Source organism: Drosophila ananassae, chromosome 3R (assembly GCF_017639315.1).
Source record: "Drosophila ananassae strain 14024-0371.13 chromosome 3R, ASM1763931v2, whole genome shotgun sequence".
Classification (NCBI taxonomy): Eukaryota; Metazoa; Arthropoda; class Insecta; order Diptera; family Drosophilidae; genus Drosophila; species Drosophila ananassae.
In genome coordinates this window covers 2,829,143-2,848,953 of record NC_057930.1, presented here as the reverse complement: position 1 = coordinate 2,848,953, position 19,811 = coordinate 2,829,143, and the positions used below count along the sequence as shown (strand labels likewise).

The following is a 19,811-nucleotide window of genomic DNA, read 5'->3' as shown; positions in this document are numbered from 1 at the left end:
TGGTTTGACTCTACACTGACATTTATAACAAAGATGGAAGATTACATTTTTGTTCCTAGTTGGAATAAATCTTCATTTTTTGAGCAATTATTTGGCAAAAACTTACGATATGAACTTGAATGCATATTTATAACCAAAATATACATTCTATTTTTGTATTTAATATTCAATCTTTATTTGTAATTTAAATATAATACATTCTATTTTGAAGAAACATAATTTTGAAGTTATGCTATCTACCCCACCACAAAGTCTTACAGATTTTATATCATTCTTGGGGACAACTATGCTAGAATTTATGCGATACCAAAATCTTCTAAAATAAATGCTGATTTCCCAACAATTCAAATAACACAGGCCGACAACTTCCAACTTTTTTTTCCTCCACGCATAATTTTTCCTGCTCCATAACCTTTATGCTCCCCTGAACCAAAGTCCAGAACAAATATAGGTAATATCACCCACAGTTTCCGCGGTATACCTAAGAAGAAATTGATAAAATTTTACCATATATTGAATTATGTTGGCCGTGTAGTTGCGTTGACCGTCATTGTTTTTAGTGCATATTATTTTTGAAATGTATGTGTAGCAACTAAAATTAAAAAATGGTATCTAGCAAGTACCATATCTTTGGAATACTCATCCAAAGTTGAAATCTCCTATTTTCTACATTAATTTTTGGTCTTCTATGATTTTTCCCCAAACATTTTCCTATGGAAGATTTTTATTTTCTTATTGAAATCAGTATATCACCATGTTTTAATTTTGGGTTTAAGGGGAAACTCGAAATAATTTTATTAAATTTATTATAGTTAGTTAAACAATATTTTCTTCAATTAAAAAGGAGTTTTTAATCTCATATTTTCAAAAAGTCATGGCTATCTACAATTTCTTTAAGGGGTTAGGTGGGTTTGACGGCAAAAAAAAAATCTTTTTTTTTGTATTTTTTTATAAAATTCTACAGAATCTTGAGAATATTCTCCCAAATTTTCAAGTAGCTTCGATAAAACTTTCGGAGATACAGCCCTAAAAAGGTGGACGCTCGAGGTCAGGCATAGGCAGAGAGCTAACTTTAAGCGCGTTTTTCTCAAAAGTGTGCTTTCAAAGTCGGTTGTCAAGATTTCTCGGAAACTACTCAACCGATCTTGATAAAATTTCACAGGCCTTCGAGATACGATTATCTAGAACTTGAACGAAGGATTTAATGTTTCGATGATTACAACTATTTAAAAAAAAAAAATGTTCGAAAAATTTCACCAAAATTTGAATTTTTTTGAAAACAGGTGTCCCAAAAAATCCATTTTTTACTTCATTTTTTTTTCTTCGTTCAGTTTCTAGTTTTAGGCCTGTACAAAAGGAAAATATTTAGTTTTTTCATTTCGGATAATTCTGTCAGGAATTGTGCTGTCACCGCGAAAGCACCTTTTTTCCAATAGGTCATGGGAAATGACGTCTCAATGGCTAACTGTTAAATATTTTTTTCTCAAAATTTCAGAAATTCTTCTTTAAATATGTATATTTGAGAAACCAAAAAGCTCCATAAAAATATTTCATTCTTTAAATAAAAAAAAAATTTTTGAAAATAGTCCATTTTTTGGCCCCGCAAACCCACCAAACCCCTTAATACTTTACTAAACCAGCTGAGCCTGCATTAGATACGTTTTGAACATAGAAAAAGTTTTAAATAGCCATGACATATATAGGGACATATATAGGGCCATTTACTCAAGCATCTTCAAAAATAGTAAGGTTATGCCACTTCCGATCCTTCCGTTGTATGGTAGCTATAGGATAAAGTCGGCCGATCCTTATAAAATTTGGCAGATCTTCTTTACTTTTTCCCTTTGTTGATGGGAAAAAGATTTTCTCCGAAATTCCTTCCTTTTTAACGCATCCACAGCTAAATTCATCTATTTTGGTTAATTAAAATTGGAATTGCATTTCGAAAAGGGGCATGAAAAGAATTTGAAACAAACTTGTACTGCGTTGGTATTAGAACTCCTATAATAGGCTTGTACTATACGAGAACAGGGTAGAATAATTTTAATCGGTTTTATTGCCATGTAATGAGTTTGCTAAACGAATTGGCTCGCATTGACACCACCACGCCGCTCCAAAGCGAAATTGAAAATTGATACCAATAGCCTCATATCATAACTTAAAAGAATTTCTCAATTATTTAGTATAAAAAGCACACATATTAGTACTGACATTAGAGTTACAACAATGCAGAGATATGATGAACAAATATATTAGTTAATTATTTAGTTACATATATTATATATATGGTTAAATATACAGATCAAAGTAAACAACAGGAGTTCAACCAAGCCTCGGAGTGGGGAAGCTGGTAGACCACGAATCGGGATTCGAGTTTCAAGTGAGTTACAATCAACCCCGAATGGTTTCTTACCTCACCTAATCATCATTTAAAAAGTATAAACATAAAGTATAAACATAAGTATAAGTATAAAGTTAAAAAGAAAGTTAAAAGGATCACAGAGATTTTTAAAAAAAAAATAATATAAAATAAAATAATATATTTTTAAAAAATATATTAAATGGATATTTAAAGTATTGTTTCATTCTCTCATACTTACCAATGACTACATTTGGAACCAAAGCTTGGGTTCCAAAATAAGTAAAAGGGCCACTTTCAAACATTAACGCCTCCTTTCCAATTGTGACCTCCACTCGACCCTCCAAAATAAGTACAAAGAAATCAACAGCTTTTCCCTGCGTGAAAATAAAAAGACTTTGATCTTCTTTACTTTTTCCCTTCGTTTTAATATTGTGAAAAACGTCTTGATTGAGAAGTCTTCTTAAGATGGGCTCCGAAATTACATCTTTTTTAAACGCATCCACAGCTAAATTCAATTATTTTGGTTTATTAAAATTGGACTGAAAATTGAACTTATAATATTCATTACATTACCAGTGCTTAAATATTGAAATGTAGCCAATGTCAATTGTGGTGATATTCGTACTGCTTGCACTTCACGACGTTCAGCAAACGCTGAAAAATCTGCTTTTTTGTAACGATTGCGTCTGGTTTTTGTACGATTATCAACAAAAACATCAGTTTCATCAACGATTTCCGCTTGAATTAATTCTTCGATTACATCTTCTAAAGTCACTAAACCGACAGTTTCATAAAACGGATCACCATCTCCTTCATTATTAACGCGATGGACAAAAGCTATATGTCCTATAGTTCCTTCTTTGAATTGATTAAACATAATATCTAATGTGTAATCTTCAAAAACAAAGTGCACTGGATTCTGATAAAATTCACAAAGAGTTTTCAGTGGAGTGTTATCATCTGTATCAACAAAAGCCAAATCTTTTATGTAAAGTAACGTAACAATATTTTTTCGATCCCCATCAAAGACGGGAATACGGGAATACCCAGAATTCATAATATCAGATACAGTTTCAAAGTCTAGAATTGCATCTAACGAAAGCATGAAAGCATCATTTATATGAGTCATTACGTCTGCGACGGTTTTTTTCGTAATTCCAGAGCTCCAGATATGATGTTGACCTCGTTTTTATCAAGATCATTTACATCGTTGGTAACCTACATCAGTATATTAAAACAGTTTTAATTAATGCGATCTTTTTTAAAAATATTTTGGTTACTTACTCTAACAAGTTCTTTTAAACGTTCTCTGTTATAAACATTGCCAATTTCTTCACCTAATAACTTATCGAGAATACGAGAAATAGGGTATGACAGAGGTGCTGTTATAGCCATTACAGTTTTTGTTATTAATATGGTTTTTGCCCCAATAGCCAAGCCATGCCTTGAACAAACAGCCTGAAATAAGTATTTCAAAAAATATATATTTAATTTTACATTTATAAGTACCTACGATAGTATAAACGATTCAAAAAAGTAAATTCCATCCCAAGTTTTTCATTCTTGCAGTTATTTTTATACCGCTTGCAGGGGGTATTACAATTTTGGTCAAAAGTGTGCAACGCATTGAAAGAGACATATCCGACCCTATAAAGTATCTATATTCTTGATCAGGATCACCTCCTGAGTCTGTCTGTCTGCTTGTCTGTTTCTACGCAAACTAGCCTTTCAGTTTTAAAGCTGTCGAGTTAAAACTTTTGCCACACATCTTCTTTTATTTGCTGGCAGTATATAAGTCGGAACGGCCGGGATTCGGTCGACTATATCCTATAGCTTCGGTATATTCGGAAAATGCCACAACTTTAGTCATGTTTAAGTTAGAGGTTTGGGACTTCCACTCGAAATACAACATGTGTGGAAAGTCCCAAACTCTCTAACTTAAAAAAACAAAATTTAAAAGAGTATGACTTGAAGGATGTAACGAGAACTAAAGCTACTAAACAGGTTGCAGGTAGCGGATAGTAAACACCTAATTTTTTAGAAGTTGGGCTCCAAGAAGGGGTCCCAAAATGTAGGCACCCCACCTTTTTACAACCATAACAACCTCCCATCCCAAAATTTAAAGGCTGCGTTTAAACTTTATAAGCATAAAAATTAAACTTATTTCTTGCGGCAAGGCACAATTTTAGGCTACCAGAAACAACGTTTCCACGTTTCCACGAGCAGTTTTACATAGATTTAAGATTTTATGTAGTTTCCTTCCCCCATCAGTGATAAGAGACTCCGAGGTAAGGGCCGGTAGGGAAAAAGTTCTGCGAAGTGGTAATGCTAAATCTAAAGGTAGCTAAAAATAATTGATTCTGTTTTCCCCCACAAGTGGTAAGAAACAGAATATAAATTTTATAAGTACAATGAGACGGAAGAATTCTTTCTGTTTAAAAATTTTCAATAATTGGAACAAGAGAATAGGTAAAAGTCTTTGTTCTAAAGTTCTGGTCGAGCAAGTCGACATACATAATAAAAGTTTCAACGTAGCATATATACTAACGTTTTTTTCGAAGCCAAACATCAAATAGGTGAATACATGAGCAGAAAAATCAAAAAATTGAAAACAAAACTAAATACTATTTTTGACCGATAAATCTACCTAAAAAAAAATTCATATTGATTATTGATCTCGGAGTGCATAAATTCCGCGTTATTAAAAATTAGTAGTGAATCATGACTTAAGAACTATCACGAACAAATTTTTTCAACTTTTGAGATAGTAAAGGCGCGGAGGAACGAGAGATTGTTGCAAGCTGACAAAATTAATTAAGAATCAGGTTCAAAAAATCAGGTTTGTAATAGTAAGTTAAATCAATAGAACAACCTGAAGTACTGAAATTCATGTCACCCGCCGTTTCAAGCCGAATGTTCGACAAACAAATACAATTCAATAAGTTATATGGTAGCTGACGAATAAAGTTTTAAATCCAGGATGTTCTGAGTTATATACTGTGTGCAAATGACAGAAGGACATGTGCAATGTTTAGATTCCGTAGCTTTAAAACAAGTTCCCGTAAAGAAAGACAGACAGAAAAACGGACAAGTTTATATTAGCTCAGGAGGTGCCCTGATGAAGAATATATGTACTATATTGGGTCAGAGATGTCTCCTTCACCTGCTTTGCTCTTTATAGACCAAAATTATAGTATCCTCTACAAGAGCATATAGAAGAGATTGTGCGGTATTGACTATCGTCGACCAGCACGCAAATTTCATCCTTTGCATGAGAGCCATTCCTCGCAGGTAGTATTGATAAACAAGAAAGGAAAGCCAACCCTTGCAGTTAAGGTTGTTCCATTTCTGATCGTTAATTTATATGGAGGCTATAGGTTGGCCGATCCTGATGAAATTTGGCAGATCTGATTCGATTGCCCAAAATAGAATCCGTAGAAAGTCCCATCTTTCTAACTTAAAAAACAGCAAAGTTATGCCAATTCCGATCGTTCAGTTATATGGCAGCTATATGATATAGTCGGGCCTTATGAAATTCGGCAGAAAAGATTATTTTGTTCAAAATAGAATCTGTACCAAGTCCCATCTTTCTAACTTAAAAAACAACAAAGTTATGCCAATTCGATCGGTCTACAACAGCTATAGGATATAGTCGGCCGATCCTTATGAAATTTTTTATTTACTATATTTTGGTCAAATATAACATGTGTGGATAGTACCAACCCTCTAACTTAAAAAACACCAAAGTTATGGCATTTCCTAACAATCAGTTATATGGCAGCTATAGGATATAGTCGTTCGATCCCGGCCGTTCCGACTTATATACTGCCTGCAAACAAAAGAAGGATGTGTGCAAAGTTTCAACTTAATAGCTCTAAAACTGAGAGACTAGTTTGCGTAGAAACAGACAGACGGGACAGACGGTCAGACGGACAGACGGACATGCTTATATCGACTTAGGAGGTGATCCTGATTAAGAATATATATACTTTAAAGGGTCGGAGATGTCTCCTTCACTGCGTTGCACACTTTTGACCAAAAATGTTATACCCTCTGCAAGGGTATAAAAAGAGGATTTCATTGAAGCTTCCCTTATAAGCGCATTTCTCGCTGTGTAATTTTTATACATAGCATAAATTCCACTATCGAGAGGTCTCAACTCCAAAACCACAAACACATTTGTAATGTTTTTTTTTTTTTAAATAAGCCCTAAAATGTGTTAATTTACTTACCTGTGGTGTAATTTTCCCCAAAAAGACATAGCCAAAGTTGAAAATATAACAGCAAAAAGTCCAGAGGTCAAGCCATCCAGTAGAATGGTAAAGGTTGAGTTAACCAACACATTACCCAAGAGAATACTGCACAAGAGATAATTCCTTGATCTCGAACAGGTGCAATTTTTGACGCATATTTCTTTTCTATTTCGGTACCAGTGTTTCGTAGTATCTGAAATATTGTTTTCAAGATTAAGCTTAAGTTATGTTAAATGAAAAACTACCTTTAATTCTGTGCGGGTCCATAGCCATAAGCCCAAGTTAGACCAGAAAATAAAGCAGAGAAGCAAAGACACGTTACAATTATAATTATTGCAATCCACACTGGTATTAATGGTTCATGAGTTTTAATTTTCATCACTCTGAATTTCCTTGATGAGCAAAAGGAGCCGAGTTTTAGCAGAGCTGTGCTACAAAAAAAATACCAAATATTATAATACTTTCAAAATTATTCAATTATTCAACTTTTTCCGATAAATTGAGAATAAGTTACGTAAAACTAAATTGTGAGTTGTCGCCGTATCTTAGAATTATGTATATATTGGAACAATAAAATTTTTCCTAACCTGATTTATTGATATAAATCTAAAATATTTATAGCTAAAAAAATACACATATAAAACTTAGATGGTAAATTATGAAAATAAATTTAGTTCACTAGAAGTTCTCGTTGCCGTAAGAGTACGGTTTTCTTGGTCAGCGTTTAAACGATTTTTGGATGGGAATTTTATAAAAATGTTTGCCAAAATGTGAATTTTTCATTTTTAATTTATTTATTTTTATATATTTTTTTTCTGTTGAAAATGTTACAATAAATTTTTTCAGTGATATGAAAAGAAATGAAACAAAATGTTTATTATATTGCCTTGCGCTGATTATTTTTCAAAGCTGAAGAACGTATTTTGAGAAAATGTATGGTATCATCTTCAGTTGGTAGAATTTGGTCAAAATTCTCTCGTAACTCATATGATTTGATTGTAGAGCAACAGAACAGAAAAAAATAATGACTATGGTTGCCACAATAAATACGTTATACGTTATATTAAACTACTTTTAAACACTTTAAAGAACGATTTTTTCAGTCTGACTATTTTTTAAAAAACACCAAAGTTACGGCATGTCCGATCAATCAGATATATGATAGCTATAGGATATAGTCGACAGATCCGGGCCGTTCCGACTTATACTGCCTGCAAACAAAAGAAAGATGTGTGCAAAGTTTCAACTGGATAGCTTTAAACCTGAGAGACTAGTTTGCGTAGAATATATTATATATATTATACAAATTTCACGATTCAATCAATTTTCAATCGATCAATAATGCGCTCTGATAGGGTATAAAAATTCCATCTATCAAGTTAATATCTCCCATTTTATAAATTTATAATTGTCTGTATGATATTTTCCCCAACAAATTTTCTCTGGAAGATTTATTATCTTATACAAAATCAGTGAATCATACCATATATGTATGGTTTAAGGTAGGACTTAAAGAAAAGTTCCGAAAAATTTTACTGAATTTATTATAGTTGGGTAAGCCATATTTTCTATAACAGAAGTAATAGGTTTAAAATTATTGTTTTTAAACACGCATTTACCAAATCTATCATATTTTACTAATTCAAGTTTTCGAAATTTTTTCAAAGGAACACGGAAACAGGTTTAGAGAATTAAACTTTTAATAAGTTGTGCAAGTGCATTGTATCTTCAGCCTTTTATGTTTTAATTGCCATCCAATGGGTTGTGACCTCTTCTAGAAATACTGAACCTTGCCACGTGATTACACTCAAAAACATTCCAAACGACGTTTTGATGTCTACTACAATTACGAAATCTTCCTGGTTTTGATTATTCGTCTCAAAGGTAAATTTATTAAAGGCATGTTATCTTTCGATTTTTGGGGTTATTAGTAGTTGAGGTACATAAACGTACCATGCTTTATACTTTTTTTTGGGTTTTAATTGAGCCACATGATGCATCTCTTCTGAAGAACTTCTATAGAGTCTCTAGAGCTACATTGTTTTTTATTTGATGATTCAATAAAATAGTACGTACGGCTTGGGCACGACAATGCATTTTTCTCTCCTGTAATCTCTCCTATAATAGTATCTATTTTTGGAGAGTAAGACTGACTGTTTGCATCTTAGGGTAGTGTTGAGCGATCAGAGTTTGATAGCGACCGAATTAAAGACGAGATTCGATAGTTTTATTTCAATTTATTAAGCTTAATTCCGCACAATAAAACAAATAGCGGCCCCGTCAATAACAACTCCCAAAATAACAAGAAGAAGAACCGCTTGGCGCAGAAGCTCTTCCAAAGCTCCCAAAAGCGCATGCGCTACAAAATGACAACAAAGTGCATGCGAATCTGGGAGACAAAAGAGAAGATTAAATGCCGCTGCAGATAAACAAATTATCAATATTCTTATTAGCCTATCTGGTGGCTGCTTAGCCCAACATCCTCCCCCCTATTGAAGGGCGTGCCTTCAATAACATTTTGGAAGGGCAGCAGACACATCTTTTAAGGGATATTCCACAGGTTGCGTAGTTTCATTAAGAAGATTAAGAACTTACAGGGCGAAAAAGGCACACCAATTTCTTCCAAACCCTTGACCATTCATTGCTCCCCCCCAATAGACCAATGCGGGAGTCGAGTTCTCCTAACGAGTGCAGGGGGGCCGGAAACGTTGATTCTTCTCCTCTTCTCCTTCTGCATAGGGCAATCCAGCATCCCGCGATAGTCCATTGCGTCCAGAAACCACCCATCCAAATAGTGTATTTTGGACAACTGGGAGGCAGTGACCTAATTGGATTTGGCCAACTGACAATAGGTTGAAGAACAGGCTGGCTCCAATTAGCAGGTCCACACCTTGCGGTCTGTGGAAGTTGGGATCAGCCAGCGCTACGCCGTGAGGAATCTTCCACTTTGGAAATATCAATTTTAAGGCTGGGCTGACAGTCCGCAATATGAGACACTATAACCGCCTCTAGGTTTCGCACAATATGTGGTTAGTCGAGACTTCACACACACATTAACGGAGGATCCATCCGTAGCAAACTCAGTGCCGCCGAGACCTGCGACCGCTACACAGCTTTTGGTGCGAGGAAGCTGAAGTTGACTTGCCCAGCCGCGATGAAATAAGGTGAACTTGTGAAACCAGAGTCCAATAACACTCTGCAAGGCAGAAAGGCCACCTGATCGACCACGATGAGGATATTGGCGGTTGGCAGAAGCACTTCAGTAGGGCGATCCTGCGTCAAGATCGTGTTGATTGACTGGGAAGGCGGGGCAGCAACGGCAACACCAGCGGCGGAAACCAAACCTCGTAGTGGTGGGAATTGTTAGAGCTGGGCAGCTGCCCGCAATGGTGCAACAAAGCATGATGTCGGCGATTGCACTTTGGACATCGGGCAGCTGAACATCCGCGTGCAAAATGACCATCCTCCAAACATACAAAGCAGCGGGTCAGCCGTCGCACTTCGTCGTACCGTTGACTAAGTGGCAAGGCAAGGAAGCTGGGACATGTAGGAAGCGCGTGCGCCAAAACACCACACAGGGCGCATAGAGCTGGACGAGCGTTGATAATCATGCACGACGATCGGTTATTCGTAGATCTCCCTCGGCCCACTTGGTTAGCTGGTGGATACGCAGCCAAAGAAAAGTCGACGCATTCAAGAGTCCGGCACCTTTGCTCCAAGAATCGTGCCATGGACTCCCAAGACGGAAGGCTGTCGTTGTTTCCGGCCAGAGTGTCTTCCCACTTGGCTTTTGTGACAGGATCCAACTTCTGTAGGACAATCTGGATGAGCAAGCATCCTTGGATCTCGGCAGCTGATCCGGAACTCATGAGAGCACGCATATGCCCATTGAACCGATCCGACAGCTCCCGCAACGTAGCAACAGATCCGGGCTCGACCACACGAAGCTGCAGGATCTCGTTGATGTGAGACTGGAAAATTAATCGCCGATTACTAAACCGATTGCGCAATAGGTCAAGAGCCACATCGTAGTTCGCGTCAGTAATTTCCAGCACTTTCACCGTCTCCAAGGCTGACTCGCGCAGGCATGAAATGAGCCACCGGAGCTTTTCCATTTTTGTTAGGTGAGGATGGCTGTCAATCGTCGCCTTAAAAAAGGGCGAAGAATCCGGCCAGTCAACATAGCCGCCGCTAAATGTTGGCATCGGCAACGGTGGTAAGGATGGGGCTGGCTTGTATGGCATGGGTGAGACACCGGCACCGTCGAGAAGTGTGGAGTGGGCAGCGATTCTCATGGAGTGCTTGGAACCGCTCACGCAAACGCTTCTCCACTGACTCCAGCGCCATAATGGTGCCATCCTCATTCCGCGCTGCAGCCTTCACCTTATGATGCAGCGCCTCCATCTCCTGGCACGTCACCTCTGCTCTTCTCCGCAGCATCCTTTCCCGGCTTGCGGCAGCAGATCCAGTAGTTCCACATCCAGACTCCATCCCGCAAATCTCCAGTGCGAGTGATGCAAATCGACAACCAAGAGATGTTTTTTTTTTTATTTTTGTGTTTTTCGTACCGCAGTTTTTTCAGTTTCTCGGGAAATTAAACTGATTGAACTTCGGGCGCGATCACGTCGGGGTCACCAATGTTGAGCGATCAGAGTTTTGATAGCGACCGAATTAAAGACGAGATTCGATAGTTTATATTCAATTTATTAAGCTAATTCCGCACAATAAAACAAATAGCGGCCCGTCAATAACAACTCCCAAAATAACAAGAAGAAGAACCGCTTTGGCGCAGAAGCTCTTCCAAAGCTCCCAAAGCGCATGCGCTACAAAATGACAACAAAGTGCATGCGAATCTGGGAGACAAAAGAGAAGATTAAATGCCGGCTGCAGATAAACAAATTATCAATATTCTTATAGCCTATCTGGTGGCTGCTTAGCCCAATAGGTAGGTTAGAATCTTCTGGTGGTGCTAGATTGTCTTCGGTTATATAAGTGCCAACGATGCAAGAAAAAGCTGTTTATCGTCTCTTTTGTAACGTTTGAGCAGCTCAAAGTCTGTGGTAGACACGATTTGCTAAATCGTACGCAGGAGATTTTTTCACCTAGACTTAGCACCTTTGCGGCCGTACCTTGCATTGTATAAAAGGATTCCTTTCAGTCCGTTGCGGATACCATGCTAACAAACGTGGTATTTTTTTTCTAAGTTGATCGAAAAAATTGTCGGATTGTTGTAACACGTCGCTCACGGTATCCTCTTTGAGTATTCAATGAAGCAGTTCTGCATTATTTTTAGCACCGTTTTCCTTTATTTGCTCCTGGTTCCTCCGTTGTTGTTTTGTGCGTTTTGCTCTTTTCAAAGTCATATACATGTGTTGCTTTCAGCATTGGCGAAGGAAAATTACAAGATCAATTTTTCGTGTTTTCCTCATTTTCTTTCTTCGCTGCCTCTACCGCCGAGCTAAGCACAGTTTTTAGGTTTTCGTGCCTATGCGAATTAAGTACATTAGTACATTTATTTATATTATTTATTATATTTACAATGACTTGCAACGAAAAAACAATATCGACGCCTTTTCGCGAATTTATCGTATGTTGCTTTCAACAGAAAGTGATATTTAGTTGCCAAATTGTTATATAATTTTTTGTGCCAACTAAAATTAGAGTTTCAATTATATGTACTTTTACTACTACTTTTCTAATTAACTTTTGTCATGAAAAGACATACGAAAATTTGGTAAAAATTAGTCAAAATTTGTGATTGGTGTAAAAGTAAGTTACTGCACTCTTTGGCTGCAGAGACATCGATGGTATCGAGGGGGAGCAGGAACGCGCTCTCTCGCTCTCTACGTTAAGAATTCGGTCAATTTGGGGGTAATTGACCGCGCTTGATCGGAGCTTGCATGGTTTTCGGTTGCTTTAAAAGAGAAGTACGCGTTGTTTCTTTGTACTGAGAGCCGTCTCTCGTCTTGCTCACGTTGACGTTGTGTGCGAACGTCGTTTAAGCTCATTGCAGTCGAGATTAATTTAGTTTGAGTTTTGAGAGTTGTGTTTTATATTAATTAATTAATTAATTATTCAATATAAACATTAGCGATTTCATCGCAAAAAGCGTCTTTTCGCGTTATTGTAGATTTCTTAGACCAGTCACTGCACTTTTATGATTTTATTGAATATTTTTTCCCGGAGCACAATAAAAAACACGTCTGCATGCGACGACAGTCGGCCGACTTTTTGACTTGGATCCGACTTAAATGAAAGTTTAACTTCAAATCGACCTGAAGGCAGTATTCTTGTAGTTTTCCGATAATGTTCCTCACATAGCTCTTGTTCTGGCGACAACATCTTTTTAGAAGATGGAACTTCTTCCAACGACCAGAATTTTTTCAAGTTTTTGTCTATTGACTCTAATACTTCCTCTTGGCAATTCAGACTAGAGACCGCTGTGGAGGAGTTGAGGAATTTGCCAGATATTTTCCCGATACTATCCACCCAAGGAGACTTTTTTTGAAGGATGGGATGGTTCGGACCTTGTTTTATTTGGCCAACGGACAACAGTTCGAAAAATGACTCAGCTCCAATTAGCATATCTATCCGCTGAGGTTTGTAAAAATATGGGTCTGCTAACGGCAAGTTCTTTGGTAGGGTCCAATCTTTCACGTTCACCGACTGGTCAGGGTGATAGCCTGAAATGGTTTTCAAAACCCAAAAGTCGAACGGAAACCTCGCTACCATTGACTCTCGACTTCACCACGGTGTGTATCTTTTTCTTAACTTGTGAATTAGTTTGACCAAATTCCAGCAAGTTGATGCACGATTCCTCCCTACGGATCTGTAAGCGTTGAGCAAGATCTTCTGTAATAAAATTCATTTGTGACCCTGAGTCAAGTAATGCTCGGGGCGCCAAGATGTGCTCACCATTTTTTGTGCGAACGCTTACGATCGACGTTGCTAACAAAACCCTTTCTACAGACGACGCATGCAAAGCATGTGAAGTAGAAGGGCCATCATTCGTTAACTCTGGAGGAGGATTTTGTGTGGGTGGTGGTAATGCTAAGCTATTTTCGGTCACTGTAAATCGGTGCAGAAGTTTATGGTGCGATCTTGAACAGATTTGGCACCTGGTCGATTTACAATTCGCTACCGTGTGACCTTTTCGCAGACAAACATAGGGAGGCTGACTTAACAAACTCAAACCTTTGCATTACAGCAAGACGAGCGAACGGACTGCACTGGGCCAAAAAATGGTTGTTCGCGTTACAATAACTGCAAGCTGGTTTGGCGTTGGTAGAAGAACAAGCCAACGAAGTTCTATTCAGTTGCTTGCCGAACCCAGTTCTTTCTTGTTTTGGTTTGCCAGTCTCTTCAGCGGACAGATGCTGGTATCTACGATTTAGTATTTTTTCGAAATCGGACCATAGTGGCAATTCCTCATAATCCAGTGACTCTTCCCATTTTTGCTTGGTCACTGGATCCACTCTACTCAAAACTAAATGAATAATCATTGAGTTTGCAATTTTAGTATCATCTTCTATGGATAATAGTGATCCATAAATTGATGATACATTGTCGATGAGACCCCTCAACGACGACGCAGACGGCTGGGAAATTTTCGGAAGGCTGAACAGTTGACGTATTTGGTTCGCAAAGATGAGACATTCGTTATCATAAACTCTCTTTAGACTAGCGATAGCTTTGAATTATCATAAACTCTCTTTAGACTAGCGATAGCTTTGTCGTAATTACTCTCGGTGACCTGGAATGCCTTGACAGTTCCTAAGGCTTCACCAGAGAGGCAAGAAATAAAATGATTAAATTTCTCGATAACTGGAATGTTCACATCTTTGTCAACCAATGTCTCGAAAAGACTTATGAAATTTTTGAAATCCGAATAATTTCCACTGAATTTTGGCAATGCCAAAAACTCGAGTTGGGAAGTCGAGCTCGAGTTGGGGCTGCAGAAATTGCAGTAGCTGAACGGGAGTCTTCAGCTGAATTAAAGGCATTACATAAGGACATGATCCTTGCCTTGGTAGTTATTCCTAATTCTTCCAACTCGGCTCCGAAATCATCCAATTCATCTATTTGCTCGATCTGGTCTTGCAACTCATTTGCTTTAGAAATTGCCTCATCTAAAACCTGAAGCCTGCACTCTAGCTCGGTTTTATTTAGAGGAAGTGATCCATCTTCCAAACGTTTCTCCAACCGGCGAATGCTTTTAACTTTGACATTTAATCTTCTCTTTAAGTCAATAAGAGTTGTGGAATTAAGTTTTTGTTTAGTACTTTCCATTTTAAAAAATTTGTTTTTTCAATACAAAAACGAAAACAATGCAAATTTAAGACTTAATAATTTATTTAAAATTTTTTATTAATTTTAAAATATTAATATTAAAAATTTATTAAATTTTTATTTATTAAATTTTTCTCAAATTTATTTAAAAATTTATTGAATTTAATTCAACAATGAATTGACTTTTTTTTGGGAAAAGCGTTATAACTTCACCAATTTTCATAATTTTTTGATGAAATTTGTCTCGTTTTATTAAGAATGAATGAGACAAAATTGATATGTATTAAAAATGGCCGAATTTTTGTAAGTTGTACCGAAAAACTGGCATCAAAATCCGAAAAACACGAATAAAAGAATACTTCAGTTTCAGGTGTAAAAATTTTGTCCTTTTTGTTCAACAAAATCGAAGATACATTTTTTTTCAAAAGGTTCAACATTTAACTATTGAAAGGCACCGAAAATTTTGAAATCGGTTGAAAAAAAAGCGTTCAGGAACTTTTGAGCGCAAAAAAGTCCCGAAAAACGGTTTTTTTTAAATAAATACAAATTGGAGGGTTCCAAAAATATAAACAAAAAATATTTTTGAGTTCTCTTCGACCAGATTAACAACCTACACTATCTCGTTTCACAAGTGTTTTTTCACTGCTGCACTGCATAATTTATTAAATTTAACCAAAAAAAAACAAAATCTAAATTGATTAATTAATTGATAACGAATTATTGACAGTCGAGGCACAGAGTATCCAAAAAAAATAGTTGGTCGCCAATGACACTGAAACCAATATGCCCGACCAAATTGTAGGGGAGCGCGTCACTTGGCGGACCGGTAAACTATACGCGCCAAAAAGTGCATATACATACATACATACAGCAGCGGATAACGGTGGGAAACGAAAACGAGAATATTATCGCTGCATCTATTTGTATGTATGTAAACCAAATATATATGCACCTTTATTTTATCTGTAATAAATATAATAATTTTTGGCTGCACTTTAGTATTTATTTGGAAGATTGTAAATTCGAGAACGAGGGGTAGGGGGCGACAGTGATTGCAAATAATATAAATATTTTCTTTTTTATTTTCTCCACAGGCAGTACATTTAGGTTAGCACATATATTTATAATTAAATTTTAGAATTTTTATATATGTTGTTATTTATTTTTGCTCTACTATTTTTTCTACGTACGTATGCGCCAAGAATTGAAAGGAGGGTGCAATATTCCAGCACAAGAGGGATTTTAATTTGTCTTATCTCAACTTTCAATTTTTTGCACAAATACCTGGGGTTCTGCTTTCGGATCCTTTAATCCTGCGGCCACTTTCCTTTCACAATCGATGCAGGTGCAGGGCATGGGGACGACGAATCCTTCCAGTAGCAGCTATGTAGTTGATTGGAAAAGTTTGTTTCGCGACGCGGAGAATTCTTTAATTTGTATTTTGAATTCACTAACACAACCGTCGCGAGCAACTCTTTTTTTTTTGAATATATATATGTTATATATAATGTTTATATATGTTATGTGTCACTGTCACTATTTTTTGTTGCTTTTTTATTTAATTATTCACTACAGTCCACCCGGGGGCGCCGAAATGTTAATTGAGATTAGTTTATCTCTTCGCGAAAACGAAAGGAAACAAAGGTGGCTGTAGAAATTAAATTAAATTGCAAAAAAAAAACGAACGAAAACGAAAAATGCGTGCACTCTTTCCAACGTTATAAATTCGATTATATTCCATCAACAAAAACTTAAGCCTAGCTTATCTAGTGCGGCGATGCGGGGCCCTCCAACTTAAAAAACACCAATGTTTTGGTATTTCCGATGGATCCGATGGATATAGCAGCTATAGGATATAGTCGGCCGATCCCTATCAAAATTTGTCAGATCGGATAATTTTCCCCAAAGTGGGATCCATAGAAATTCCCATCTTTCTTAATTATAAAAAAAAACAAAGTTATGGCATATCCGATCAATCATATAATAAACATGTATTATTATTTTTTTTTTGCCAAGAAAAAAATAGTGCAACAGACAACCAGTCACACTGGCTTCATTTTGAAGAAGCTCTAAAAATCGAATTTCTTGAATAACTTCTGACATTTCGAAAAAGCTGTAAAAATCGAATTTCTAGAATAACATCTGATGAAAGAAATGTCGGACCGGGTCGATTGAGGTACCAATCTTGTGAGTCTTCTCATTAAGACACGAGGCACTGAAACACAAAGCAGAATTAGATAAAAATGTTCCATCAAGCAGCAAAGTTCGAGGTTAGCCGAGTGGAGAGCGTCGTGGTTCCTAACACGGAGGGGTTCGAGTCCTAGTTGAGTCAATGTTTATGTTTTACTTTTTAAGCACTTTTTTTATTTGGATTTTATTTTTAAATAAATAAACTAAAATCTGAAAAGATATGTATACTCCATATTTTTTAGGGTATTGACCAAATATATGCAGACTCCAAAATGCAAAGTTGCCAATCAAATACACACACATGTATAAGTAAATGCAAGCTTCACAGGAGGCTGCACAAAATGGGTAGCAGATATGTAGCAGAATTTTGCCAGATATGAGCGATATATCAAAAGTTGCTTCCTCCCAAAAGCTATCTCCACGTGCAATATAAATAGGATCAAATGAGCAAATTCTTAAAAAAAATGTATTTTTAGTGCATTTTTGGTGCGTTTGGTCTTAAAGCTTAGTATGATCTAAATTAAAACTTAGTATGATCTAATGATTTCAATAAGAAAATAAAAATCTTCCATAGGAAAATGTTTGGGGAAAAATCATAGAAGACCAAAAATTAATGTAGAAAATCGAAGATTTCAACTTTGGATGAGTATTCCAAAGATATGGTAACAGCTAGATACCATTTTTTAATTTTAGTTGGTACACATACATTTCAAAAATGATATGTACTAGAAACAATGATGGTCATCGCCATTACACGGCCTACATAATTCAATATATGGTAAAATTTTATCAATTTCTTCTCATAGGTGTACCGCGGAAACTGTGGGTGATAGAACCTATGTTTGTTCTGGACTTTGGTTCAGGGGAGTCTAAAGGTTATGGAGCAGGTAAAATTATACGTGGAGGAAAAAAAAGTTGGAAATTGTCGGCCTGTGTTATCTAATTGAAACAATACCTTTCTATTGGTAACTCATTTAGATCGGTTGCCTACAGAAAATTGTTAATTCTTCGGCTGTATATAGAGTTTCCTCGCGCACGCCGAGGCATGCAGGTCGTCACCGCGTGGACTTCCGTCCACAGTGATCTGTGGCTAGCGGTGAGAGATCGTTCTCAAAATTAAAATGAATTAAAAACTATTTAAGATCAAGTATGGCTCAGGATCGCTTATCATAGCTCGTTATTTTGTCAATCGAAAAGGATGTTTCACGATCGACTGATTTCGACACTGTCATCGACACATTCGCACAAAAAAAAGCTCAGAAGTTTAACTTACATGTCTAAATTGAAAGAAATAAATCTAATTGAATTAAACGAATGTAAAAATATTTCTTTTAATTATGTCAATAAGGCCTCGCGATAAATCCACGGCCCAGGGCCTCGCGTTGGCTAACGCCGGCACTGCCTTTTATAGTTACTTTTTTCAGTTTTTCCAGACAAGTACAACATTTTTAGACGCAGCAGTATACTCTTCACAATCGCACAATCCCTTTGCCTCTCTTCGCTCGTCTTGGCGCCTCTGTAAGCTTTTTGCAAGTCCATATTGACCTCGACCGACGCTTTCACTGCCTCTTCGAAGTGCGGACACCTTCGGCTACCGGCTTGGTGCTTTGTGTATAGCTCGCCCTGGGAATTTGGTGCATTTTGGCGATTGTATGCCTTTTTCCAGAAAGCACTTCCGCTTTATTAATTAAAACTGCTTAAGCGCCAGTTACATCGGGCGCTATAGAGGAGCTGGCGTACGCATGGCGTATGACTGAGCCTGCCCTTGCTCTGGTGAACGTGTGTTGGCTGCCCTCGTTCAGCAGCACAAGGTCGAAGGAAGCGAATGTTTCCCTTACGACTCTATTTTATTCATTGGTTCTCGGGCAGCCCCAGACCTGCGCAAGTCGTCAATATTTATTTGAAAAACATTGAAAGCTAGGCTGGATGCGAGGTAGCAACTATAAATTCACGTGCCACCGATCCTTCCCCTGACGTGTCCCCCGCACTATACACCTAGTGCATAGTTGGGATATTTGTGCCGCAGCTTCAGATCGCCGCTTTTCCTGTGAGATCTACAGACCACCGGTTGTCTTGGCCCACTCTGTAGGGTTAGCTAAGGAGGGCTACGTTTGCTCGCGCACAGTCTGCTGTAGTACATCCTGAGGCGCTATACAGTGGTTCAGGTTAAGCTAAAGCACTAACATCCCCTTCTATTTGACCCACCGCCTTGCTTGTACATGGGGTATCGGTTGCTCCCAATTACTCAATCCTGTTGAGTAAACTGAATATTTTAGGATTTCCTTTAAACATCCTTAAGGGGGGTTAGGGTCTGAGCGAGCAAAAAAAGACACATTTTCATGTTTTTTTTTTTGAGGATCTGGTAAACATATATTTATTTAAACTATTTTTAGATTGAAGTACAACATTTGAAGAATGTTTTGAAAAATTTTCAGAAAAAAATAATAAGAACTACGGCAATGGCGACCATTATTAGCAGGCTCCTCGAAAAAAAGTTGCATTGCGGTGCCCCTCATATATCGGTTGTAGATTATCTGAAATCAAAAAATCAAAGTTCTATCGTTAGATAGACATTTTTCCCAGGTAACCCTGGGAGGGTTTTTAGAAGTTCCGATTTTTACATTTTTGGGAACACTTTGAAGTGAAAAACGTGATTTTTGAGGGAAAAAATCGGCTAATTTGTTATTTAAAAAATAGAAATTTAAACAAATTTGGAA

The 19,811-nt window shown here is 37.1% G+C and overlaps 1 protein-coding gene across 1 annotated transcript; it reads right to left on the bottom strand.

Moving 5' to 3' along the window:
• Window positions 1–2,935: 2,935 nt before the first annotated feature.
• Window positions 2,936–6,776, bottom strand: LOC116655250 (unextended protein-like). Its single transcript, XM_044716153.1, has 3 exons — window positions 6,739–6,776; window positions 3,647–3,820; window positions 2,936–3,580 (listed from the first exon to the last, which is right to left on the bottom strand). The coding sequence occupies exons 1-3, from the start codon at window positions 6,769–6,771 to the stop codon at window positions 3,491–3,493; spliced, it is 297 nt and encodes a 98-aa protein (XP_044572088.1). The 5' UTR covers window positions 6,772–6,776; the 3' UTR covers window positions 2,936–3,490.
• Window positions 6,777–19,811: the final 13,035 nt, after the last annotated feature.